At 39.5% G+C, this 26433-nt stretch overlaps 5 protein-coding genes and 1 pseudogene across 5 annotated transcripts in view; all 6 read left to right on the forward strand.

The window, feature by feature from the left end:
• Window positions 1–3971: 3971 nt before the first annotated feature.
• LOC125315975 lies at window positions 3972–4789 on the forward strand. The gene has a single exon (XM_048282603.1). The coding sequence runs from the start codon at window positions 3972–3974 to the stop codon at window positions 4776–4778; it is 807 nt and encodes a 268-aa protein (XP_048138560.1). The 3' UTR covers window positions 4779–4789.
• Window positions 4790–6142: 1353 nt separating this feature from the next.
• On the forward strand, window positions 6143–10678 carry LOC125316052 (disease resistance protein RGA2-like). The gene is made up of 2 exons (XM_048283017.1): window positions 6143–6577; window positions 10360–10678. The coding sequence occupies exons 1-2, from the start codon at window positions 6278–6280 to the stop codon at window positions 10426–10428; spliced, it is 369 nt and encodes a 122-aa protein (XP_048138974.1). The 5' UTR covers window positions 6143–6277; the 3' UTR covers window positions 10429–10678.
• On the forward strand, window positions 7758–10651 carry LOC115741921 (disease resistance protein RGA2-like). The gene is made up of 2 exons (XM_048283016.1): window positions 7758–8851; window positions 10355–10651. The coding sequence occupies exon 1, from the start codon at window positions 7766–7768 to the stop codon at window positions 8849–8851; it is 1086 nt and encodes a 361-aa protein (XP_048138973.1). The 5' UTR covers window positions 7758–7765; the 3' UTR covers window positions 10355–10651.
• A 2136-nt stretch (window positions 10679–12814) lies between the features above and the next one.
• LOC125315976 lies at window positions 12815–14382 on the forward strand (annotated as a pseudogene).
• A 2137-nt stretch (window positions 14383–16519) lies between these two features.
• Window positions 16520–24692, forward strand: LOC115741919 (MATH domain and coiled-coil domain-containing protein At2g05410-like). The gene is made up of 5 exons (XM_048281667.1): window positions 16520–16601; window positions 16670–16679; window positions 22936–23065; window positions 23165–23322; window positions 23773–24692. The coding sequence occupies exons 3-5, from the start codon at window positions 22950–22952 to the stop codon at window positions 24612–24614; spliced, it is 1116 nt and encodes a 371-aa protein (XP_048137624.1). The 5' UTR covers window positions 16520–16601; window positions 16670–16679; window positions 22936–22949; the 3' UTR covers window positions 24615–24692.
• The window catches only part of LOC115741917 (MATH domain and coiled-coil domain-containing protein At3g58270-like), a 136916-nt gene continuing 127161 nt past the window's right edge, over window positions 16679–26433 (forward strand). The window contains exon 1 of the mRNA XM_048281664.1: window positions 16679–16809. Coding sequence (XP_048137621.1) covers window positions 16694–16809 — 116 coding nt within the window. The 5' untranslated portion in view covers window positions 16679–16693. The remainder of the gene's footprint in view (window positions 16810–26433) is intronic.

The following is a 26433-nucleotide window of genomic DNA, read 5'->3' on the forward strand; positions in this document are numbered from 1 at the left end:
GCGATAGCTGAAAGACGGAGGAAAACACGGACACGTGGCGCCCATGCAAATGCTTACGGCCAAATTTTCCATGCAAAAAAGCACAAACCCTATCTTGTAGGGGCATTTTCGTAATTGAAGTGAGATTTTGATTAATCAATAGTAGATGCTTCCGCAGGTCAGCTCTTTTTGTTTTTTTGGTCGTGAAGATGCATGTATTAAAGTAAGTTAGTTGCAGAGGTACAAGTGGGGTAGGCTTCAGAACATAGGAGAGCCCATAGAACAGTTGGCGGTGAAGTGGGCCAGTCCGAAGGGAGGGCCTTCCGCCGATGGGCTTGGCACAGCCAGTGGGCAAGCTTGTTTGCTTCCCTAAAATAGAAACTAAATGAAAAAAGTGATGCGTTTGGACCCATCAAGCGGGAGCACTCCAACAGAATTGGGGAAGAACTCCACGAGGAGTCGAGGACGATTGGAGCAGAGTCGCACACGGTTGAGCCGAGGGGTTTGACGCAGACCATCGTTGCTGGCGGGTAAGATCTTCAATTACATTCTTGCAGTCAGATTCAATGGCAACCAGTGTTGACGTACTGAGGTCAGCACTGTCCTGGGCAATGCGATTGACAACAAATTTAATAGTTTGTTGACTTGCTAGGGCTTCAACTTGTTCGGGATCAGTAGCATTGACAGATTGTGCAAAGCCATCAATGCATCGGCCATTATCATCGCGAAGGAGGCCAGTGATGGCACCAGTAGCTTGTCCCGAGATGATTGAGCCATCGCCGTTGAGCTTGAGAGCTCCAGGGCGTGGCGGTTGCTTAATAGGTAGGGATTCCAAGTTACTCAGATCTTTCCTCTACTTGTGTTCCACTGGTTACGAGCTTGCATTCCACCGTGTAAAGCTTAGGCAATTTGTGAGCACAATATTTACAATGTGCCACGGATCAGGGCTCTGTTGCCGAAATATGTGGCCATTTCTCGCTTCCGCCTTCATAGGGCAATGCTTTAACCAATTGAACTACAATCCCAATCGAGATAGGTACTTTGAACACAGTCATTGCATATTGGGGAATCACCTGGACTACAGCTTTGATTAGGACTTTTCTTCCCCCCATTGAAATCAACTTCTCTTTCCACCCTTCCAGTTTACGGTGAACCCGTGCTAGAATCCACGAGAAAAGTTGGCACTTAGTCTGACCCCAATCTGATGGAAGACCAAGATTCTGTCTTGTCTTTTTCTATTCCAGGACCCTGAACTCTGTTGCTAGTGTATTCCGTAAAGATTGAGGGCAGCCACTGCTAAAATAAATACCATATTTGTTCAGTTTAACAACCTGACCTGAAGCATAGCAATAAGGGTCAGAATCTGGTTCAAATTCTGGCATTCTGAGATTTTTCCGTCAAGGAAGAAAATAGCGTCATCTGCAAACAGCAAATGTGAAAGGATTGAGCAGTGATAGTTGAGTTTAATACCTGTGAAATTGCCTTCATTTACTGCCGCAGTTAACATGCAAGACAGGACATTCGACACTAGGATAAAAAGGTGGGGGAAAGTGGATCGCCTTGTCGTAGAGGACATGGATGGAGTAAAAAAGGCATAGGAGTACCATTGAATTTAATGCTGTAGGAGAGTTTCACGATCATAGGGTGGGAATTTGATTTTTGAAACTCTAGTGCTTTGGCGGTTTGATTTTTACCGAAATTAATCTCACAAATCTAATCATCCCATTTTGTATTTTTGAATTTTTGAATGACTAATTATAATTATTCCTTGACCTTTCTTGATCCGGTACCTGCTTTTTAATTTAAACTATATTTTCACTCAACTTAAGCTATCTAGAAATTCAAGGATTTGATAGGAAAAATTACTAAAGAGTCCTAAATTTATTTTAATTGTACTAATTCAGTTCTAAACCTTTTGTATATGTGCCAATTCAGTCCATTTGGCCTCGCTGGCCCCCGGGTCCAAAAAAAACTTAAAAAAAGGAAGAAAGTTGTAAAATATTATTTTAAAAAAAGTCCACGTTAGAGCTGCAGCGCCATATCAGCATCGTCCGATCAAAATTAGCTGAATAAACTAAATTGACACAAATACAAAAAGGTTTAGGACTGAATTGGCCCAATTTTTTTTTTTTTTAACGAAGTTGACACAATTGCAATAGTTTGACGACTTTTTTGGTAATTCTCTTGGATTTGTTCTTAGATTCATATAGTGATAAAATTGTGTCAAACTGAACATATAAACGTGTCTCATCAAAACCCTAAAGGGATTTAGAACGATTCATCAACACAGTGGAATATATATATAGACCTTCCTAACTGCGTTTGGTCGTCTGAATTTCTAGTCGGGATGGATAGGATAAGATATGGCATCTAGAGATTTTGCTATATTTTATCTACAGTATGGTAAATCATAATAGTAAAATCGGATATTTTCAAAAATAAACACGTCCATTGTTTTGTATGGATGTAAATTCTATCTATCTTTATCACACATCCCACATGGGACAATTTTATTCGAGTTATATCCTTTTTATATTCGACTTAATCCTTCTTTGGCATGAACCAAAATACAGGATAGGATGACTACCAAATGTAAATGACTGGCTATAAACTTAGTTTGTTGTAAATTACACATTAATTATCTAGAGAAATCCGAAAGTTGCTTGAATACGATCAAATTTTAATGTCGCGTGAGCACGGGCCACCGAGCTAGTTATTTAGTATAACCAAACATGATTATGACTTTAGAGACACTTAACGAAACAACAAACAAGTCAGTCTGCTTTATTGTTTCCAATACATGAAAAAAATAAATGCAAGCAAACACTTCTTATTAATTGTTGATTACATCCGAGATAACGCTTAACTACTTATGATTTCAAAAAAGGTCCGGAATTGGGGTGATCGAGTCCCTCTGCTGACGGTGTTAGGATTTCGTTGTAGGGTTTCCACAAGGTTCAGGATTTTGATTACACTCCCCATGAAGAAGTCTTTAAGGACTTTGATGTGATCTTCTTGATATGCAAGTTTAGGACGCTCACTTCTAGTGTTAACGATTTGTCAATTTCATGTAGGAGGTAACTTGAATATGTAAATATACTTTCCAACGGAAAGGATATATACAATATTTGAAATTTCATTCAGTTGCTATAGTTGATAACTCTTATATCTTTAAAGTACGGGTCCAGGACCTTCCGTCGGATTCATGCCCTTTGATTCTGTGATGTCTTCAACATAGTTCATCCAGTTTTATTATAACAGTGATTGAAGGCAATGAGTTCCAGAGGCTTTTACAGGTGCACTGTTAGCAACTTCAGCTTGCGGACTGCGAACAAGCTCTGCTCTGATGTGTTCACTACTGCTGGTTGTACTTGGTAATGAAGAATTCGGATTGTACTTCGATGATCATGTGACGATCGCTTTTCCAGGCAATGTTTCCCTTTGAAGCTCTGATTTTTTTTTGTTTTTCTTTTTTGTTGGCATTTCTGAGCAGGAGAGTGCAGATTTTTCCCAGGGGGAACAATACGAATCGCTTGTCTTTATACCTTGAAGTTCCGGGTTCCGCGATATTGCCAAGAGGGTGGATTAGAAACACCTGGTTTGCGTTGACTCTGGTCAGTGAACTCAATCCAAGTTGCTCTTTGAAAAAAGGTTTGTTCTCTCGACCTTCATTATTTCCCGTTCTCCTGGGGGGTCTCTAGTTTCTTGTTTATATAACTCTGAATATGCATCTTTGATTGATTGCGCTTGGCATTCGGTCGTGCAAGCACGAAAGTTCCTCGTTTTCACGTTTAGGGTCGGATTTGGATGTTAATGTTTGGAGTTCATATGGATGATTCTGTGTGGTCGGATTGGCCTAATTGTGAGCTTGATTTACACGAATTGCAGTTCCTGATGGATTCCTATCTAAATTTACCCTATCTTTTCTGAATCGACAGATCGCTCACTATGATTAACAGAAAATTCAAATTGTTAATGGGGTGCTTATCTTGATGGAGTTCATATGGATGATTCCGTTGACAGAGCTCCACGATCATACCAAAGGCTATCTAGTGAATGACAGGTTGGTGATTAACGTCGAGGTTTGCGTCTTAAGGTTCAATCCTGCTGTCAATACTCGATCCGCGGGACTGATAAATAACTTTGGCGCCTATTTTGTGAGTCTCAATGAACGCATTGAAGAGGCTGAGACTAATGGTGTTCGTGTAGGATCGAGTTCGCGAAGTCGAGATGTTGCTGTCACATCTGAAACTCTTAGCTTGGAAGAAGTTGAGGAGGCTAAGCAGTCATTGAAGGGATGCCTTTGGGATCTCTTCAAATTGAATATGAAAGAGAGACTATCTATGGCATTGTCAACTTTAAGGTCAGCTAGAGCTGGATTATCTGCCAAGCACTGTGAAGCGATCCAAAAATTCCTGGCCAACTATGATGAATTCACTTCCGACTACTTAATTTTTGAACAGGATAATGCTGAATTTGAGCTGCATAAGATACAAATGGATAGAATGTTTTTGGAGATGAAGGAGGTCCGCGAAATTCACACCTTTTATAAGCAATTGATGGAGGACATCACCAAGGAAGAGAGAGAGCTCAATGGAAAGATGCAGAAAGTGCAGTGTAGGAAGGACAAGCTCCTCTCAGACTGGGAGATTTTGTTGGTCAAGTTGGAAGAAGCGAATTCGGGCTACACTGAGGAGAAGAAGAAAGCTGCAGAGGCTGAGGAAAAGAAGAGAATAGCTGAGGAAAGAATGTCTAGATCTGCCACTGCTTGGTCTGACTTGAAGGTTCTATTTTGTTAAAACTTTCGGTGGCCATTCTTTCAAGTATATGAAACTGTGCTTTTGGCAGAATTATTGCTAGATTATGTAAATTCGAACAGGATGTTAGGCCAAAAATCTGGATGAGTAGTCAGTTTCTAATTATCTTTAGATGACATGCGTGGGGTTACAATTTCCTGCTCTTGGAACTTGGGAACAGAGTGCTCTGTCTCTGTAGGTTTAAGTGTTTTGCAAATAGGGAACAGAGTGCTCTGTTTCTTCGGGTGTCAAGTGTTTTCCCAGAGAGATGGGAAACGAATATGCCACAGCTGAGCAGAAAATTTACCATTTCGGGACACTTTCTCAAGCATTTGTTGAGTCGTTAATCATCTATCTATGTGGATCTAACTCAAATTTTTGTTTAAAGAAAACCTTGATCTAGTACATCTTTCTCCTCTCTCAGCTGTCGCAAGACTCGTCATGGCCACCGCCGTTCCACCCATCACTAACGCCGTGTCACAGCCACCATGGTGGAGGCTCTTCATTTGGACAGCGGTTAATCGTTACCGGACTGTACTTAAATCTTTTTCAAAGATGCTTGCCAAATGATTGCTTGTCCGGAAATTTAGCATAAAGTGAGTCGGAGCAGAGAAACCAAAAGCAACTTAATATGCAAGGCAGAAAACAATGCGCCTAAGAAAAGGTTTGAGAATTAACGTTGTTAGACTACTCAGGTCAAGAGATCAAACAGATACCTAAATCGTGTAGTTTGATTGCAAGACTGATACTAGTGTATGATTCCGACAGTAATTCATCATAAAATGGAAAGTTAATTCATCATAAAATTGTCGTATCCTATCAGAAAACGAATTCAAATCTTGCTTTTGATTGTTATATACAGTGTGAGAGCGACTCTCCTATCATGCAAATTGTCTTTTATAAATTGTCCATAATGAGAACCTGCGTTACAAAACTCGAGTTGGAATCCCGCTAGCGACCCAGATGCATTTGCATATGCTGATGTCAGTTTGTAGTGTGCCCCTAATTCACAACATAAGTCCTTTCCTAAACCGCCAAGCTAATCCTGTGGAATTTCATAGCCAATCATTGTGTCAGGCATATCTAAACATCACAGAACCTAATCTCAGATAAAGAAAAGGTAGAAAAGAATATTTTTGTTAACCTGCTGGCCACTCCTAAGGAAAGAACATCCCTTTCATCCCGTTGCAAGAAAGTTATCATACAGCAATTAACTCACGAAAGGAATATATTTCTTTTGTCCTTAAAATTAATGGCACATGCGCAACTTGAAAAGCAAGTAATAACAATATGCCATTAGTAATATGTTCATGTGAAATATGAAATTCATATCCCTTGCTTGACCAATAATAATTAGCAACCTACCGGGTATCATATTCGGGTTGCTACCATTATTTACTTGGACATTGAGACATTCTTGTTTAGACCATCAAGTTCTCGAGTTAAATAGCCAAGAACCAATTTCCTCCACCTTTGCAGCCCCATTCCCTCCTTGGGAAAACATGGCAGACCTCTTTGGCATCGCAGAGGGGGTGCTCGGGAAGATAGCCTCCCGCGCCTTCGAAGAAGCCATCACGATTTATGGTGTCGAGGACCAGATCATCGAGCTTAGAGAGACGTTGACTTCTATTAAGGCAGTGTTGTTAGATGCAGAGGAGCAGCAGATGAAGAACCACCGCCTGCAAGTGTGGTTGGATAGGCTTCAAGATGTGTTATATGATGCGGAGGACGTGCTCGATGAACTCGAGTGCGAAGCCTCACGGAAGAAGGTGATAAGTCGCTACGGTGGCATCAAAGGGAAGGTATGCCGCTTCTTTTCCAACTCTAATCCTCTCGTGTTCCGTGTGAAAATCAGTCATAATATTAAGGAGATTCGGGAGAGATTATCTAGAATTTCCACTGATAAAGATCAATTTGGTCTTCTGCGAAGTGCTGACAATCATGAGGTGCATATGCCAACACGAGAGATCACTGACCCATTTGTAAAGAAATCGAATGTTGTCGGAAGAGATATTGATAAAAAAAAGATTATTGACATGTTGTTGCCATCAGTAGATGATCAAAACATCTCGGTGATTCCCATTGTTGGAATAGGAGGCTTGGGTAAGACAACCCTGGCAAAATTAGTTTATAATGACAACAGGGTGAAAGAACAATTTAAGTTGCGAATATGGGTGTGTGTGCCTGAGGACTTTGATCTCAAGAAAATTATGGAAGAGATCATTAAACATGCAACTGGTCAAAGTTTGGGTGACTTTGATATTCAGCAGTTGCAAACTCTTTTGCTAGACACCATCAAAGACAAGAAATATCTACTTGTCTTGGATGATGTATGGAGCAATGACCAAAGGAAATGGAAAAAATTGAGAGATTTGCTCAGTGAAGGAGCTAGTGAAAGCAAAATAATTGTGACAACACGCAGTTTAGAAGTCGCTTCTATAATGGGTACCCATCCAACGCATCATCTGAAAGGCCTTTCTTACGAAGACTCTATGGCCTTGTTCCAAAAATGTGCCTTCGATAAAAAGGAACCACGTCCTGAACTGCTTGAGATTGGACAAGACATTGTCAAAAAATGTGGAGGAGTTCCTCTCCTTGTGGAAACTCTGGGAAGCCTACTGAATTCAAAGGATGATGTTGGGGATTGGAATCGTATAAGGGATAGTGAAACATGGGAGTTAGCGGAAGCGAAAAAGGACATTTTGCATGTTCTTAAGCTTAGCTATGTTCATTTACCATCGCACTTAAAGCAATGTTTTCCTATCTTGTCACTTTTCCCCAGAGGAGTTCGATTCCAGGCCGAGCATTTAATTAGGCTATGGATGGCTTTAGGACTTATTAGTCCAAAAAGGGAAAAAGTAGCACCAGAAGACATTGGTGTTGAGTATATCAAAGAGTTGCGGAGGAGATCTTTGATCCAAGATGTCGAGGAGCAAGGAACACTATTATTCATTAAATTGCACGATTTGGTTCATTCTCTTGCAACAAATATGGGACAAAATTATTGTTTGACTGCTGACTTAGATACTCTAGAGATTTCAGAAAGAGTTCGATACATTTCGATCCCTACCACTTCGTTAGAGGAAGTCTCAAACTACGATGGAGTCCCACCTTTTCTGGGAAAGAAAACTTCGAAGAGGTTACGTGCAATTTTCTTTCCATACGAAGTTGATGATGGAGTTATTACTAGAAAATTTGCTAGAACATTCATCTCCAAGTGTAAACACTTACGGCTTCTCGATTTGTCATGGGGTTGCTTTGAGGAGCTGCCAAGTTCCATATGTAACTTGAAGCAATTGAGAGCATTAAATCTCTCTGAGAGCAAGCGGTTGAAGATGCTTCCAGATACCATTTGTGAGCTGCAGAGTTTGCTAGTGTTGGACATCGGGGGTTGCTTGGAGCTATGCGAGTTACCAAAAAATATGAACAGACTTGTCAGTCTTAGATTTTTATATATAACAACAAAGCAGAAGAGTCTGCAAGAAACTGGCATACAATATCTGGAAAATTTGCATTTTCTGGGACTCGAGGCATGTGATAATCTCCAAGTTTTATTTGAAGGTACTTGCCAATTGACTCACCTTCGGAAGTTGGACATTAGAAATTGTAGGGGACCACTATCTCTGCCTTTTGGGGAATTAGTTGCCCTCGAGTCCTTGAATATTGCTAGTTGCAAGCTCGCATTAACCTCAAAAAATAAGTCCAACTTTCCGTTGAATCTTCGAGTTCTGGTAATTGATAAGTCCGAACAAGTGATGGAGCTCCTCCGATGTCTCGAAGAATCGGCTTGCACTTTGGAGTCGTTTTCTATCTATGACTGCCCTAGCTTGACAGCTATTCCAGAATGGCTGCCCAATCATACACATCTCGGATTAATTCACCTGATCAGATGTCCCAACTTATCATTCATGCCACAAGGAATCCGATCCCTCACTGCCCTCAAAGAATTATGCATCGAACACTGTGGTGAGCTGAGCAAAAGATGTGAGCTTGAAACCGGTGAGGATTGGAACATAATCGCCCATGTTCCTCGAATCGAACTTGATTTGATAGAAGTACAATGGACGGATGATTAGGTACGCACCAATCTGCCTCTCCCTTCATTTCTTTTACGTTCTTAGATATATATTGAGATTCCTTCCTTGTCTTTTTATTTTTCCTTACTTCCTCACTTGGTTAAAATTAGAATAAGAAAATAATGCATTATGTTTGGACTACTACTGACGGACTCCAATTTCCCAATTTCATGTAGCGCATTGAGTGTAAAATTTGATTGCCTACGGTGGAATCTCGCGTCCTCCTTACTTAGAAATTGGCCTGGGACGTGCTGTTTGACTATATATACTTTTTCTATTCGTAGTTTGAATACAATTTATCAAATGAATCTGTTGCAAAGTGTCCTAAAAGGACTAGTTAAGTTCACTAACCACATCAAACAGCAACTGTCAAATAATTGGAACCTTATTGAAGAAAGCGGACTTAGTAGAAAGCCATATATATAAGAAACCTTACAACTCTTTTGATCTCAAGAAACATTTTCACGACATTTTTTCATTCTCGATCAAATGGAAATGAAAACAAAAGTTTAGAAAACTTGGAGGAACCAAATAAGGCCTTAAATTCTCAAAATGCATTTAGCGAAGTTTATAGTAACTGAAAGCTTTGCAGGTTGTCTCCTCCGAACTTGCCACGTGGAAAGATGATTGAGGGTCAAGTAGCAACTTTTACCCAATTTGAAATTTGCCAAAATACGACCAACAGTTGCAATTCTGGATCTCATTATAAAACTATCGAAAACGTCTTCAATTCAATTTCTTATGACTATATCTCATTATGCTTCGCAATGTAAGTGCTTATATTTAAGTAAGTGTTTTTAACTTTCTGCTATCATATATACTTCATAACTTTCATAATACAACACGTGAAAGTATAAAAAATACCAACAAGATTCCTTTAAAATGTGCTAGTATTGTGGCTCCAACTATGCATGTGGATGAAGCACAAAGTGTTCAAGAATATTTCTTCAAAATCTTTGACCCAGTGCAGGGGATTGCCAACTAGTGACTTAGGATAGCAATAGGTCCTTAACTCAAGTTTTGGGGGCATGTTTCTTTTGGATTAAGCAAAAGTAAAAAGTACTTTTTGCATTTCCGTTTAAATTTAAACTATTATTTGATAATTTAAAGATAATAAAATCTATGTGCCACCATTTACTTGTGAAAATTTGAGGTGATTTGATTAACCAAAACCCAAAGCATGTAAGTCATAACACTACGACTAGAGGCCAAAATGGACTCTCCATTTTTGTGGCAACCAATCAATAATAAATCAAGATTCATTGGTCGAGTACCATTAGCACATTGTTCAACATGTAAGCGCTTGCCCTTAATGTGTACATAGCATACATCTGTTTTTATTGAAAGAATCTTACAACCATATGATGATTAATTTCGCTAATGAACAAACAAAATCTTGGAAAATAGAATATCTAAGAATGACAAATTCACATGACACCACAATAGATGCCATAATACTATGTTGTATTTACTCTAAACTCTTTTTATTTTTTTTCTTTTGAGCGCAGATGAACTCCCATGATCTATTTGCCACGCCATGTGGATCTCTACAAAGATTTGAACGTGTACTCAGCTAATCTTTCGTCGATCTCTTTCAATTACAGGGATAAAAGCAAAGGCCGTTGATATTGTGCTTTTCTCTTTCTTTCCTCGAGTGCGTGTTATTCTCTATAATTTTCTTGTGTGGGCTTGTGTTTGTGTTGCACATTTCTCTATGGAGAAAATTCTTTAGTCGTAATGTTTGAGACCTATTGTGACATTATCTTTGTCTAATGTAAAACAATATTTGTCTTTGGTTCATGGATAATGAATGAAATCATGCCGCAACATTTGAATCTTATTTTTTATAAATTAGTGCTAGTTACTCGATAGTTTTATAATTGTTCCACTAGACCATAGAAAGAGTTTCCTAGAAATAATGCGCTTAGGAAATTATATATTTTCACACCTACATAGAAAGATTATTTCTTGTTTTCGTCTTGATCTTAGGACCAGATCTTATGAATATGGATGCACACAGGGTATTGCATGAACAGTAAGATCTTACGACGGCCTTAAAGCCTTTGGGAGTTTGTGTCTCCGTTTTTTCAATGGCAAGAAAAAAATGGCCGAAGCAATCCCTTTCGGTGTCGTAGAGAGTGTGTTAAGGCAGCTCAAGTCACATGCCCTCCCATAATTTAGCTGGGATGTGTAGGCCTAACTGTTTTTTTATGAAGATCTCGTTCAAGCACGAAAAGGTCCAACAAAGTTTAATTTTAGAATTTGGGATTGCGTTTCTGACTATTTTGATCTAAAGAAAGTTCTTGAAAGTCTTGAGAGATACTACAAGTCAAGGCATGATTAGAGTTTTGTGGACGCATAAATTTTCGCCGAAAAGATCAGTTAGGCATTCGAAAAATTTAGGGATTAAATTCACTGTCAAACGACCGAATTTAGCCCCTAAGCAAAAGCATCGATTTTGCATTCATCTTTCCTATTGCATCCTTTCTGCATTTAGAAACTAGAGACATGGCTGTTTGTCGATACTTGAGTTTCCCTCCCCATAGACCATCCATGCATTTTATAAAACTTACGGATGATCGAGTTCTCGAATAACAGTGGAATTCGGCCCCTAGCAAAAAATCAATCCAGCAACGCGTTGGATTCCCTTATCTTACACCATTCTTCTGCGTTTAGAAACTAGAGGCATTATAGTTTATTATTTCAGACCCATCCTGAGAGTGAGGGATCACCCCTGCATTTCGCAAAGGTTAAGGGTTGAAGTTGCTGATAACGGTGGAATTCCACCCTTAACCGCAAACGCCAACATAACATCATCATGCACTTAGCAACTGGAGACATCATAAGTTTAACAGTTTGGACCTGATAGCGAGAATTTTGAATGACCAAGTAGCCGGAGCTTAAGGACCAATCAAGGCCGGAAATCGGTGAAAAATCGAGCAGTGAGGGGTTGATTCCCGCCTAACTTCTCTTGCTTGTTTCATGATCCAAACAAACTTCGAAAAAATGCGTACCACGTACCACGACGGTCGGTCTTTGAGTCTATTTTTTTATTGGTATGTGGCTCGTGTACTGATTCTAAGTGTAGCTTTCCAGACTTGGCTTTTCTCAAGAGGCCTTAACTCGTAATCTGTCCAACTTAGGCCACCAAAACGGGGTTTCCCGATATCTGTTTAGCGTGATTTCCTTACCTGATCAACATTGATTTGTTAGCTCACTTCCCTCCAAATTTCAGATGAATCGGAGGAACGACAAATGCGAACTCACAATATGTCCTTCCTCACCCGAGTAGAACGTTTTTTCCGACCTATTTTATAAACCATCCAACCGGCCACCACTAACTAAAAGGTAACGACTAACTAGATATGAAGTAGAAGTTAAGAGGAACCAACTTGGATGACCATACCGGTTCATTTTTTTTTTTTGTGGGGGGGGGGTCGATAGCCATACTGGTTCATTTGGCCACCGCACTCCCCAACCAATCAAAAAACGTCACGTGTGACATTTCAGCGAGTGGGCCAAAGCAAATTTCCGGATGGAAATTGCTTACATGACCGTCTAACAATACTATCAGTTATTTCTAACCGTAGATTCACATACTATCACCACGTATTTTATATAAAGCACTCATTAATTGAAAAATCGTCTCTTCTCCACTGCCTCTCCTCCCCTCTCTCTCTTCTGTGTCTCGCGAAGCGAACGCGACCACCCTGATTTCGAAAATTTTGGCCGCCGGGTCTCTCCTCCGACACACACGAAGCCCAATCTGCTCCTTTTTTTTTCCTCTTTAATGTCGCGGGGAAGTTTTCTCTGTTTTGATTTTTCCTTTTGCAATTCCCCCCATTCCTCCTCCTATAAAAAGCTCGAGACTTCCCACAGGCCACCACCTTGAAGTCGAAGAGGAAACAGCGGAGTTGTTCGCAAAAGTTGATCGTCCAAAAGCAGCAGCCAAATAAAAGGAAAATGGTTGCACAAAATGATGTTAATCGGGGAGAATTCGTGTGGAAAATCAGCTACTTCACTGGGAAGAATGCGAAGGACCTTCACTCTGAAGCATTGACAGTTCTGGTTGTAAATGGTACTTACAAATTTTTTTTTTTTCTAATTTTGCGTTGTTTCTTGATGTTCGCATGTTCATCACGTTGCAAGCGATTCTTGTAAGCAACTGGTCCAGTGGATGGAGCTGTTGGGGCTTGACTGCACCTATATGTCGGTCCAGCAAAATTGAAGATGGTTACGTCTGGTGGTGTTAAAGATGTCGTGTATCCGTCAGTTTCATTTTTGTATGGATTTGGTTGTTTAAGCTGATCATGGGGAGGTGTTTGCTTCTTTTGTTGTTAATATTGCTCATCTTACAATACAACCTTCTTAATTCTTGATAAACCCCCAATGTTTTTCCTCTACATATCCTGATCTGGTGTTGTAGTAAACAAGTTTTACGAATTTGTCACCTGTCTCCTAAATTCTGCGGAGACGCAATGCAATTTCACTGCAGGGGACACTGAATGGGGTTTCCCCAGTTTCATTCCATTGACTGAGCTTCATAATTGTACCGGGGGATGCCTAGCAAATGGCACTTTGGTGATTAAAGCCGAAGTTTGCCTCTTAGCAGTTACTCCTCCAGTGAATATTCAGCCAGCTAGACCAACCGACTTTTGACTCCTATTTTACTGGTCTGAAGGAACTCATCGACGCTAATGAGACTAACGGTGCTAGAGTAGGATCAAGTTCGCGCCATCAAGATGGTGCTTTGACGGTTGCAATTCCTAGCTTAGAAGAAGTTGAGAAGGCTAAGCAGTCTTTGAAGGAGTGCCTTTCGGATTTCTTTAAATTGAATATGAAAGAGAGGCTATCTGAGGCACTATCAACTTTAAGCTTAGCCAGGCAATAATTAGCAATTGAGACATTTGAGGCCAACTTCGATGATTTCACTTCCGGCCTCTTAACATTTGAGAAAGACAATGTTGCGTTTGAGCTGCAAAAACTACAGAAGGATCAAAGGTCCTCTGCTGTGAAGAAGTGCCATGAGACTCACATCTTGTATAAGCAGTTCATGGATGAACCTAGCCAAGGAATAGGGAGAGCTCAAGAGAAAGACGGAGGGAGTGAAGTCTAGGAGGGACAAGCTCCTCTCAGACTGGGAGTTCTCGTAGGTCGAGTCCGAAGAAGCTAAGTCGGGCTATAAAGATAAGCAGAAAAAAGTAGTGGAGGCTGAAGAAAGGAAGAGAATAGCCGACAAAAGAATGTCTAGATCAACCATTGCTCGGTCAAATTTGAAGGCCCAATTCTGTTACAACTTTAAGGTTTCAAATAGGCTATGAGCAATTGTTCACTTGAGTTTGGAAACTGTGTTTTTGCTTGGCCAATTTTCGGCAGAACAATTGCTCAGGGTAGCTTATGTGGTTGATCCTATATCATGTTAGTTTAGTCAGCATGTGAGTCAAATATGTACATAAATAGATGTATGCGGTAGAGTCGGTTTTTGATGTCTTCATATGAATGGCATCGTCATTGTGCTTTTTGCTCTAGGAGCTTGGAAATTCTCACAATTCTGATGTGCTTTCCTGACTATTGTTCTGTTAATATGTGATGATCGAGTTGTTCCTTCACAAAAATCCTTCTTGTATGACTCAGCATTTGGTTGACTCTGGTGATAAGGATGTTCCCTTCTCATGAGGTGGAGCCTATAGTATCATTACCGTATGGGGGATTTGTATTAGGAGAGTCTACCCTGTCCTAAGAAAGGGATTTTCCCCTTGCAATTGAGTTAGCATTTATAGTATCTGATGGCTGGGAGTGTTCATACAAGGAGAGATCCACAAACATGTGGCTCTAGTGTTGTTGGGGATGTTATCGGTTATTACAGAAGAAAAACGATTGACGCTTTCAATTTCTCCAGACAGATAGCAATGCAAGACATCTTAGGTTTCGGTTGTGAGGTACAGAACACGACATTACATCCATAGTTCTCTGGAAGAAAGGGCTGTTGCTGCCTGGGTTTTCATTATGTCCCTAGCTGATCCATGGCTTTTCCTGTTGGTGTTTTTGGGGGCAACACAATCGTTTGGTTCAGAACTTTGGAGTTTGAAACTGCATAATCAAATGAAATCGGGCTCTCATTCCATGGTGCGGCATTACTTTGTTTAACAAGGATAATGAATGAACGAAAACACATGGGGAGTTTTATTCTTAGAGGTTTTGGCCAAACTAAACTTTTGTGAATGAACTGTCATTATGAGGAGGACCTCTAAGGAGGATGAGAACTTTGTTGTAACACATAGTAAAATTGTACAACTAAGAAAAGTAGATGGTCGAATGATGATCCGGAGCAATTAAAATGAAACCATCATGTCTCAAGAGTTTTGAAGAATGAGTAAAGAATTGATATGAGGAATTCTTTAACAGCCATGGCTCGGCCCTTTCTGAGAGATCAAATCCATTAATTCAACTTAGGAGGATTTAAAAGCAGGGCCCCGAAAATCCCATCTTGTATAAGCAGTTGATGGAGGACATAACCAAGGAAGAGAGAGCTCACCAGAAAGATGGAGAAAGTGAAGTGTAGGAAGGACAAGCTCCTCTCGGAATTGAGAGATTTTGTTGGTCTAGTCGGAAGAAGCGAAGTCGGGCTATGAGAAGGAGCAGGAGAGAGGAGCGGAGCAATATGAAAAGAAGAGAATAGTCGAGGAACTTGGTCCGACTAGAAACCTCTATTTTGTTAAAAAATCTAGGGGTCATTCGTTTTCAAGTATTTAGACTGTGTTATGGCAAAAAATTTGGCGGATTATGTTAATTTAAACAGGGTATTAGGCCAAATATCTCCATTTATAGCCGGTTTCTAATCATCTTTAGATGAACTGTGGGGTGGTTGCAAATTTTATTTGCTCTAGGGACTTGGGAACAGAGTTCTCTGTTTCTTTGGGTGTTACTGTTTCGGGACTTCAAATCAGAGTGCTTTAATCCAATAATTATATATGCTCTCTCGTTTGAATGGGTTTCGAGAATATGACCTGTCTGTCATGACACGAAATTAACTCACTCACACAAAATCAACCCACCGGCGGATCACAAAATATCCTTAATTTTTCATAAAATCTATTTACAAACTTCAATAATCCGTCAACAAAACATCGCCAAATTAAATTAAAAAGCATGAAAATACCCAATGGAATTCATCATTTTAAAATCTTAACAGTGAAGAGCATGTCCGAATAATCTTGTAGTTAATCGTGTCTAAATGATCCACTTACAAGCCATGTCAATACCAACTTGTTGATTATCCGGGTCAATTGGGTGTCCGGGGGGTTGGGCAAGGACACGAGGGCTATAATTCGGGTCTCGAGATTGGCTCGAAATTGACCCGGGCACAATCACTATCCATCCAATCAATTTTGATTGGCATATTGAAAAAAAGCGTATCATTTTTATTTATTTTTTGGTAAAAAAAAAAAGGCGTATCATTCTCCAGCACTTTTGGTGGGCATAAAGAAAGCCAATAAGTTTTATTTGAGTTTAAAATTCTACGCGACACTTTTAGTTTAAGAGGAGATAACTTGCCCATGAAGTTCTTCTTCTTATTTTTTCTCTTCACGGGCAAGTTTTCTCTCTCCCTTTTTTTTATTTTGCTTTTCCTCGTTTTATTAAAGCCCGAGACTCGCGACATACCGTCAGGTCACCTTGAAGTCGAAGAGTCAACAACGTTCGACAGAAGCACTCGTGTGGAGAACCATATAAATTTCCCAACTCCTGTAATGCAAGAAACTCTCCTCCTCCTTCTGGAAACAAACACATTTCTGTTGTTTGCGAAAGTTGATCGTGGAGAAGCAGCAGTCCAATATAAGAAGAATGGATGCACAAAATGATGTGAATCGGGGAGAAATCACGTGGAAGATAAGCTATTTCACTGAGCAGGATGCAAAAGAGCTTTACTCTGAAGCATTTACAGTTTCTGGTTGTAAATGGTATTCCAAAATCTTTGCTTTTCCTATTTTTGCCTTGTCTCTTGATGATCGCGTGTTCATTGTGTCGATCCTTTTTGAGCAGGAGACTTCTGGTATGCCCCAAAGGAAGTGGCTTGACGAACGATTTGGAGGTGTACCTTGGTGTTCCTGATTCTGCAACGTTGCCGAACGGGTGGACCAGAATCGCCAAGTTCAGCTTGAGTGTGATCGATCAAATCAATGAGGATCGCACTATTAGAAAGGGTCTGTTCTTGAATTGGGTGGATTTTTCTTGGAATGTCTTATTTTAAATGTGAGTGTATGATAGGTTTCTGTCTGACTGATTGTGCATCTAGATTTTAAAAGATATCGGTGTTAAGACTTGAATAAGAAGAAGAGTTTAGATGACAAAACAACAGGTGACAAGAAGTGGAAAGAGAAAATAGCTTTTCTGTGTCTCATTCGTTAAACCTCTGAAAGCCGGTTGTTACTGATTAAGGAATTTAGCAAGTTAAGTTTGTAAGCAACTGGTCCAATGGATGGAGGAGTTGGGGCAATTTAAGTTGCCTGATGCATATGTTGGTCCAGAAAAAAAGAAGGGAGGACCCACAATTTAAGTTGTAGGATGGTTACGTCTGGAGGTCTTAAAAATGTTGCGGATTGTCAGTTTTATCTTTTTGTAGGGATTTGGTTGCTTAAGCTGATCATGGGGAGGTGTTTGCTTCTTCTGTTGCTAATATTTTGCTTGATGAACAGTACAGAATTCTAGTTCTTGATGGTTTCCAATGTTTCTTCCACCAGTCATGCTCTGGTGTTGTATACAAGTTTTTGAATTCATCGCCCTGTCTCCTGAATTCTGCAGGGGGGCATAATTATTTCACTGCAAGAGAGAGATACTGGGGTTTCAGAAGTTTCATTGCATTGACTGAGCTTCATAATTGTACCCGGGGATACCTAGCAAATGACACATTGGTGATTAAAGCCGAAGTTTGTGTCTTAACAGTTACTCCTCCTGTGAACATTCAGCCAGCTACACCAACCAATAAGTTCAACTCCTATTTTACTGGTCTGGAGGAATTCGTCAATGCTGCTGAGACTAATGGCGTTAGTGTAGGATCAGGCTCGTGCGACCACAATGGTGCTTTGACAGCTGAAATTCCTAGCTTAGAAGAAGTTGAGAAGGCTAAGCAGTCTTTGAAGGAATGCCTGTCAGATCTCTTTAAATTGAATATGAAAGAGAGGCTATCTGAGGCACTATCAACTTTAAGCTTAGCTAAAACTGGATTATCGCCGGAGCAACAAACAGCAATTGATACATTTCATGCCAATTTTAATGATTTCATTTCCGACTTCTTAGCATTTGAGCAGGACAATGCTGAGTTTGAGCTGCATAAACTACAAAAGGATCAAAGGTTCTCTGCTATGAAGAAGAGCCAAGAGACGCACATCTTTTATAATCGGTTAATGGCTGACCTCGTCAAAGAAGAGGAAGAGCTCAAGAGAAAGATGGAGGAAATGAAGCCAAAGAGGGACAAGCTTCTCTCAGACTGGGAGATCTTGCTGGTCGAGTCTGAAGAAGCAAAGTTGGGCTACCAAGATGAAAAGAAGAAAGTAGCAGAGACTGAGGAAAAGAAGAGAATAGCCGAAGAAAGAATGTCTAGATCAACCACTGCTTGGTCGAATTTGAAGGCTCAATTCGGTTAAAACTTTTAAGGTTTCAAATAAGCTATGAGCCAATTGTTCACTTAAAAGTACAAAACTGCATTTTAGCTCGACTACTTTTTCCAATATCGACGGGGCAATTGCTCACAGGGACTCAAGTGGTTAATCCTATTTTCTGTTATTTTAGACTGCACATTGGTCAAACATACACGTACATATGTATGTCTATAGAGTCAGCTTTTGATGTCTTCATATGAATTGCATCGTCTTCGCGCATTTTGCTCTTGGAGCTTGGAAATTCTGACAATCCGGATGCACTTCCCTGACTGTTATGTCAATATGTAACGATCAAGTTGTTCCTTCACGTATAGCCTTCTTGATATGACTCTGCATTAGGTGGCTATTGTGATGAGGGTGTTTCGGTAAGCACATCTCAAGAAGAGGCGGAGCCTACATGCAGTTCATTACAGTCTTGATTTGTTTTAGGAGAGTCTAACCTGTTCTAAGTAAGGGATTTGTTGCTTTGCAATTGAGTTTGGAATGATCAAAACAAGGATACTGTCTAATGGTTAGGAGGAGTGTTCTTACAAGGAGAGAGCCCCAAACAAGTGGCTCTTGTGTTGGGCAGGCTATTGATATTTACAGTAGAAAAATATACGATGCTCTCAATTTGCCTAAACAGATAGCAATGAAAGACAATTCAGGTCTTGGTTGAGAGAACCAGTACATAATCTCATATCCGTAGTTATCTCGTTTCATTTTGGGACATTTGATTCTTGGAGTTTTGTCCGAAATATAACTTTTGTGTCCAAGCCGGAGGTAAACTCGAGTCATCCACTCATATGAATCATAGTACACGTAACAGTGGCATTCGACGAGCGCCATAAATGACGACCTACGTCGTAAAACAAGTGACGTTTGATCTAACCGCAAAGATAACTTTTTGATAGTCTTGTTTGGGAAAAAGTTCTCATATGGAGTCTATTTTGAATGAACTCTACGGAGGAATTGAATGAAGGATATTATTTCTTGTAAATTTGTTCAACCAGGAAAATTAGATGCTTTTGGGATTCCTGGGAAAGTAAAACGTTGCGATATTGTGTTACGAGTTTTAGAGGATCAGTAAAGAATGATAAATGGAATTCTCACAGAAGACTTTAGTGATCATTTGGAAGCCCTTAACAGGTAAGGATTTCCTTTGACAGCCCTGGCTTGGCTCTCTCAGTATTATGATGATTTGAAAGTGGGAAATAAGACTCCATAAATAATAAATTTCTATATATAAAATAAGATATACAGTTTATCCGTCATTTAATTTCTATTTAAATGCTAAGGTGAAATTCAAAAGTAGAAAATTCTTATCCAGCATTGAATGGATTTTTTTTTTTTTTAAAGTATGGAGTGTGATGATGTTCAAACCAGGGAGAGAGAGAGAGAGAGAGAAACAAAGAAAAGAAGATTGCTTATGAACAACAAAATAATTAACGTACAAGGAAGTCACGAGAGAAATGATTTCAAGCAAGTGAATTACTACGTGAAATCCTGTTTCAGATGACTTGAATAAGTGGAAGGATATGTAGTGTGATGTCCCAGGACGTGTCGCCTTCGAGTTCGACCCATAGTTTCTATTTTTTTTTCCTTTTAATTAATGGCATGAGGAAGCGCAATCTTCTTTTTCCCAACAAATAATCAGCAACCAAAACATTCAAGAGCAAAAACACACGACTTATTTAATAGGTGTCAGTATATTTTACATAGCCTACTAAGGCTTTGTCCACTACTACATTATATTTACATAATATTCGCATTATTAGAAAGGCTGGGGTGACCTAGGGCCGCCATTGGACATAGCCTCTAAAATTAGTCATCCTCCATTGGTAGACCAAAGCATCGAAATAAGCCATACCTACAAGTTTGGAAAAATATTCGGGTGAGATGACGCTCAATAAGTAAAGTCGTTAGTTCTAAGATAAGAAAATAGTTCGACATCTAACCGGTCACACTACTCACAAAGCCAAGCCGATAACGGATCAATAGCAAATGCAATATCATCTGTTTACTATATATACCCCGAATAAATATATACGCTTAGACTACGACTATGAGAAGGCATAAACATGAGCATGCATGCATGAACTTTTAATAACATCATCACCGTCTCAGCATCAACCAATCTTTCTAGCATCAACCAGGCATCTCGGAACTCCTGGCTCGGGGTCCTCTTAGCTCAACCAAGGCATCGCTCACTACCGGCGGTATCCCATTGACGTGGGGGCATCCCGCAACTAAGACAGAGCATCTCTATCACTTCGAGCAACGGAGGATCTTATCTTTTCTTAGTGTCCATGCAATCATAATATTCACATCTAATGGGTGTATTATCCTGAATTTTAGCGATAACACAAATATCGAACATATGACATAAAATCACACACTGTAATTATGAGGACTTTTAAGGTGGATGAGAACTTTCTTGTCAAACATGCTTGTAACGTTGCACAACTAAGAAAAGTAGATGGTTTGAATGGTCATCTGAGCAAAATTAAAATGAAACCATCATGTCTTACGAGTTTTGAAGAATGAGTAAAGAATTGATATGAGGAATTCTTTAACAGCCATGGCTCGGCCCTTTCTGAGAGATCAAATCCATTAATTTAAAGTCAGAGGATTTAAAAGTAGGTCCACGAGACTCCCATCTTGTATAAGCAGTTGATGGAGGACATCACCAAGGAAGAGAGCTCACAAGAAAGAAGGAGAAAGTGAAGTGTAGGAAGGACAAGCTCCTCGCGGGACCGGGAGGTTTTGTCGGTCGAGTCGGAAGAAGCGAATTCGGGCTATGACAAGGAGCAGAAGGTAGCAGTGGAGGCTTATGGAAAGAAGAGGAGCCGAAGAAAGAATGTCCACATCAAACACTGCTTGGTCTGCATAGAAAGCTCTATTTTGTTAAAAAATTTAGGGGTCATTCTTTTTCTAGATAGTTTGCATTTACATGGACTCTAGAAGATTAGGATAAGATTCGAATTTAAATTAGGACTTGGATTAGTGAATTTCCTATTAACAGTGGTGCAATCTCATTCTAGATGGTTAATTTCCATTATTTCCCAATTTCGAATTTTAATTTAAAAAAACCAAAAAAAAAAAGTCTTTTGCATATCATATAGTCAAGGATGCATCATTTATGCTATGTCGTCCATCTTTGCTTCATCATTGACTCATGTCATAAATTTAAAATGGTTTTGCATGTTAATGTAGTTAGATTAATTTTTGCATGCCACGTGACATATTAGAATAGTTGTATTTAGTTTTAAGTGTGCATCTCATGCATTGCATCTTAATATAATGGTCATTTAAAAGGAAAAACAAAAAAAATTAAATTAAGATTGCATTCTTATATACACATTTTTGTTTGCATGTTAGGACAAAAAAAATCCCAAAAAATAAATCATTTGTTTGTATTGCTTGATTTTCTTTCTTGCAATTTTTTAACCGCTTTCAATTTATTGGTTGTTAAATTATTAATTGCGCAAAAGCATGAACACCTTTTGCATGTTAGGGGCTAAGTTAAAAAGAAATAATCAAAGATTGCCTACGAAAATATTTTTAAAAGAGGAAGGTATCGAAAGTGCGTTAAAGAGTAATTTAACCTAACCAAGTCAAATAAAAATCTTTTGCATGAAGTACTTCGACCATAATCCTATAAAAGAAAACTTTAGGTCACGACACCAACCCGTTAATTAAAATGGGTTACACGGGTCAATTGCATCTTTTCTGGTTGGACAAGAACAAGAACACGACATTACAAATTCGTCTCGAGGTTGACTTGAAATTGACTTGGGCACAATTATTCTCAATCCAAACCCTCTAATTTGGTTAAGATAATTAGGATATTTCCTTGTTTTAGAGACAAGTAGGTTATTTCCCTTGATTTTCTATATCTTTTGTCATCTACATATATTTAAGATATTCTTCATATCTCTTTTAGATCGTGCATAACCTTGATTAATGATCTTGTTATTTTTTATTTTTTTGGTCAAATGATCTTGTTATCTGGATGGCATTGTAATAAAGCCTATTCATGTACTCATCATTACGAGACATACCAATATATATATATATACATCACACCATTATTTTTTCAACTTTATTTTTATCTTGGTATTTTTTGGAACCGTAGTACAGTGTCGCTCTAGAAAATTTCACCCAAACAACGTGAATTCTCGATTGTGAATTTTTTATTGTGATATAAATCCTTTTGATTTTTTTTTTTTAATTTTTTCTTCCCGTGTTTTTCTTCTGCGTTTTTTTCCATTTCCTCCTCCCATAAAAGCCCGAGACCTGCGACATGCCGTACCGTCGCCTTGAAGTCGAAGAGTCAACAACGTTCGACACTATTCCTTAATGTAAGAAACTCTCCTCCTTCTAGCCAGTTAGGGCGTCCGCTAAGAAGAAGCGTCGTTTGCGAAAGTTGATCGAGCAGAAGCACAGTCCAATTCAGAAAAATGGATGCACCAAGTGGTGTGAATCAGGGAGAATTCACGTGGAAAATCAGCTACTTCACTGAGCAAGATGCGAGGAAGCTTTACTCTGAAGCATTCACAGTTTCTGGTTGTGAATGGTACTTCTATGTTTTTCGATTTTTCCATTGTTCCTTGATGATCGCAGTGTTCATCGTGTTGCCAAGTGATCGTTGCGTCGTCCGATCCTTTTTGAGCAGGAGAATTAGCTTATACCCGAAGGGGGATGACACGGACCATTTGTCGCTGTACCTCGATGTCCCTAATTCTGCGACGTTGCCGAACGGGTGGACCAGAAACGCCAAGTTCAGCTTGAGCGTGATCGATCAAACCAATGATGTTCAATCTATTAGAAAGGGTTTGTTCTTGAATTGGATTAATTTTTACTTGAATCTCTTCTTTTTTTAATGCAAGTGTATGATGGGTTTCTCTCTGATTGATTGTGCATCTAGATTTTGAAAGAAGTCGGTGCTATCACTTGAATAAGAAGAGCGAGTTTAGATCACAAAAGAATAGGTGAGAAGAAGTACGGAGAGGGATATTGAGCTGAGGGAGAAAATAGCTTTTCTGTAACTCATTCGTTAAACCTTTCAAAGGCTGTTGTTACTGATTAAGGAATTTAGGAAGTTAAGTTTGTTGCTTATGCTGATCATGGGGAGGTGTTTGCTTCTTCTGTTGCTAATATTTTGCTTGATGTACAAAAGAACATTCTAGTTCTTGATGGTCTCCAATGCTTCTTCCACGTCATGCTCTGGCGTTATGGTACAGAAGTTTTTGAATTTGTCACCCTGTCTCCTGAATTCTGCAGAGACGCAACATAATTTCACTGCAACAGAGAGTGACTGGGGTTTCGCAAGTTTCATTCCATTGACTGAGCTTTGTAGTCCTACTGCTGGATACCTAGCAAATGACACTTTGGTGATTAAAGCCAAAGTTTGCGTCTTAACAGTTACTCCTCCAGTGAACAGTCGGCCAGCTGGACCGACTGATAAGTTTGACTCCTATTTTACTGGTCTAGAGGAATTCCTCAACGCTGCTGAGACTAATGGCGGTAGTGTAGGGTCAACTTCTTGCAACCAAGATGGTGCTTTGATGGCCGAAATTCCTAGCTTAGAAGAAGTTGAGAAGGCTAAGCAGTCTTTGAAGGAATGCCTTTCGGATCTCTTTAAATTGAATATGAAAGAGAAGCTATATGAGGCACTATCAACTTTAAGCTTGGCCAGAACTGGATTATCGTCGGAGCAGCAAATAACAATTGAGACATTTCAAGCCAATTTCAATGATTTCACGTCCGACTTCTTAGCATTTGAGCAGGACAATGCTGAGTTTGAGCTGCATAAACTACAAAAGGATCAAAAGTTCTCAGCTATGAAGAAGAGCCAGGATACTCACATCTTGTATAAGCAGTTAATGGATGACCTCATCAAAGAAGAGGAAGAGCTCAAAAGGAGGACAGAAGAAGTAAACTCTAGGAGGGACAAACTTCTCTCAGATTGGGAGATCTTGCTGGTTGAGTCTGAAGAAGCGAAGTCGGGCTATCAAGATGAGCAGAAGAAAGTAGCAGAGGCTGAGGAAAAGAAGAGAATAGCTGAAGAAAGAATGTCTAGATCAACCACTGCTTGGTCAAATTTGAAGGCTCAGTTTTGTTGAAACTTTAAGGTTTCAAATAGGCTATGAGCCGTTTGTTCACTTAAAGTATAAAAACTGCATTTGAGCTCTACTACTTTTTCCAATTTCGACAGAACAATTGCTCATAGCGGCTCAAGTGGTTGATCCTATATAATGTTATTTTAGACGGCACGTCGGTCATATACATTCATACATATATATATATATATATGTGTGTGTGTGTGTGTGTCTATAAGTTCAGTTTTTGGATGTCTTCGTATCAATTTTCATGGCCTTCACGCATTTTGCTCTTGGAGCTTGGAAATTCTAACAATTCTGATGCACTTTCCTGACTGCTGTTATGTCAATATGTGATGATCAAGTTGTTCCTTCACACACAGCCTTATTGATTTGACTCCGCATTAGGTGGCTCTTGTGATAAGAGAATTCCTGTATCCACATCTCAAGAGGCAGAGCCTATGTGCATTCCATTACAGTCATGATTGGTATTAGGAGAGTTGACCCTGTCCTAAGTAACGTATTTGTTCCCTTGCAGTTGAGTTTGGACTTACAAAAACAAGTATGCTGTCTAATGGCTAGGAGGAGTGTTCTTAGAAGGAGAGAGAGCCAGAAACTTGTGACATTCGGTCTGAATGATAAGTTAACTTTTCGATAGTCTTGTTTCGGAAAAAGTTCTCATATGGTGTCTATTTTGAATGAACTATAAAGCTGCGGATGCTCCTAACCATGATTGCCTCTCTCTATGTCTTACATGAATGGCCGATGCTCGCCCAACATAATCCGTTACTTGTTGTGGTTTCATTGTGTACCACACCACCTCCTAGGCTTTATGTGAACGGCATACGCTCGGCCAAAAGGAGCACAATGTCTCTATCGGTCATGTTGGAAACACGGTAACAGGTGACATATGTGCTTTGGACAGCAAGCGATCATACAATAAAATAAACAGAATAAGGAAATAGGTTGGATGCCATATTTATATGGCTTGGTTGGTGTGACCTACAGTTTGGGAGAGAGCAGAAAGAATTTCTCAATATGCAATGGGGATTACATCCACGTTCGAATCACTCAAACACTCTAAAGTGTTTCGCACTCCTAATTATAGTCATTAACTCGTACAATATTTAGCCATGAAATAATCTCTCAATCTCATAAAAGAATTTGCAAATCTTATGACAGGATTCAATCGGCTTCCCACACGAATTCTTGGCATAATTCTATGAAAAAAAATACAAAGATAGTCACTGCTAAGCACTAGATGAAACGTTGCTTCAGTCAATTATCGAACACCAAAGACAACCAACAAAAAGGGATGATAAGGCCGACTTCTATGTGAATAAGGAAATCTGTGTGATTCGGTCGACCAAGTCCAAGTTTGGACTTTCCCTTGTCTTGACCGAGATTTCTACATGATTTTATATATATATATATATATATATATATATATATATATATATTCTTGATACCTTGGTCGACTCCAGTAGCTAAAGGAAGTTCTGTTCCCGCCCTTTTTTTTTTCCTTTTCAATTCCCACGACAGGAGTACATGTACTTCCCTTTTACGTAGCCGGTTAACTTAACAACTTTAATTCCGGCCGGATTTCATTCGACATAGTTAAACTCGAGACATATTTTAATAATTTGCACATACAATTTAGGAACTCTACTCTGATATGATTTGTCTGATCTAGGCCAACTGGACTCGGCCATGCATTGGCGCAGCACCTGATGAGTAGATTCACTAGGCCAGCCTTCCTTTCAAAGGATTGCTCCCATGGCTTGTATGTTAGAATGCTTCATTGTGACCAGTTGTTCCTATGTGTCCCATCGACTTGGCCACC

Source organism: Rhodamnia argentea, chromosome 7 (genome assembly GCF_020921035.1).
Source record: "Rhodamnia argentea isolate NSW1041297 chromosome 7, ASM2092103v1, whole genome shotgun sequence".
NCBI lineage: Eukaryota > Viridiplantae > Streptophyta > Magnoliopsida > Myrtales > Myrtaceae > Rhodamnia > Rhodamnia argentea.

Excerpts from the sequence above, each read along its gene's own strand:
- LOC125316052 (XM_048283017.1), top strand. The coding sequence starts at position 6,278 with ATGGCAGACCTCTTTGGCATCGCAGAGGGGGTGCTCGGGAAGATAGCC. Across the intron at positions 6,578-10,359 it reads ACGGTGGCATCAAAGGGAAG|ATGAACTCCCATGATCTATT; the intron begins GTATGCCGCTTC and ends TTTTGAGCGCAG.
- LOC125315975 (XM_048282603.1), top strand. The coding sequence starts at position 3,972 with ATGGAGTTCATATGGATGATTCCGTTGACAGAGCTCCACGATCATACC.
- LOC115741919 (XM_048281667.1), top strand. The coding sequence starts at position 22,950 with ATGGATGCACCAAGTGGTGTGAATCAGGGAGAATTCACGTGGAAAATC. Across the intron at positions 23,066-23,164 it reads ACAGTTTCTGGTTGTGAATG|GAGAATTAGCTTATACCCGA; the intron begins GTACTTCTATGT and ends CTTTTTGAGCAG. Across the intron at positions 23,323-23,772 it reads TGTTCAATCTATTAGAAAGG|AGACGCAACATAATTTCACT; the intron begins GTTTGTTCTTGA and ends TGAATTCTGCAG.
- LOC115741921 (XM_048283016.1), top strand. The coding sequence starts at position 7,766 with ATGGGACAAAATTATTGTTTGACTGCTGACTTAGATACTCTAGAGATT.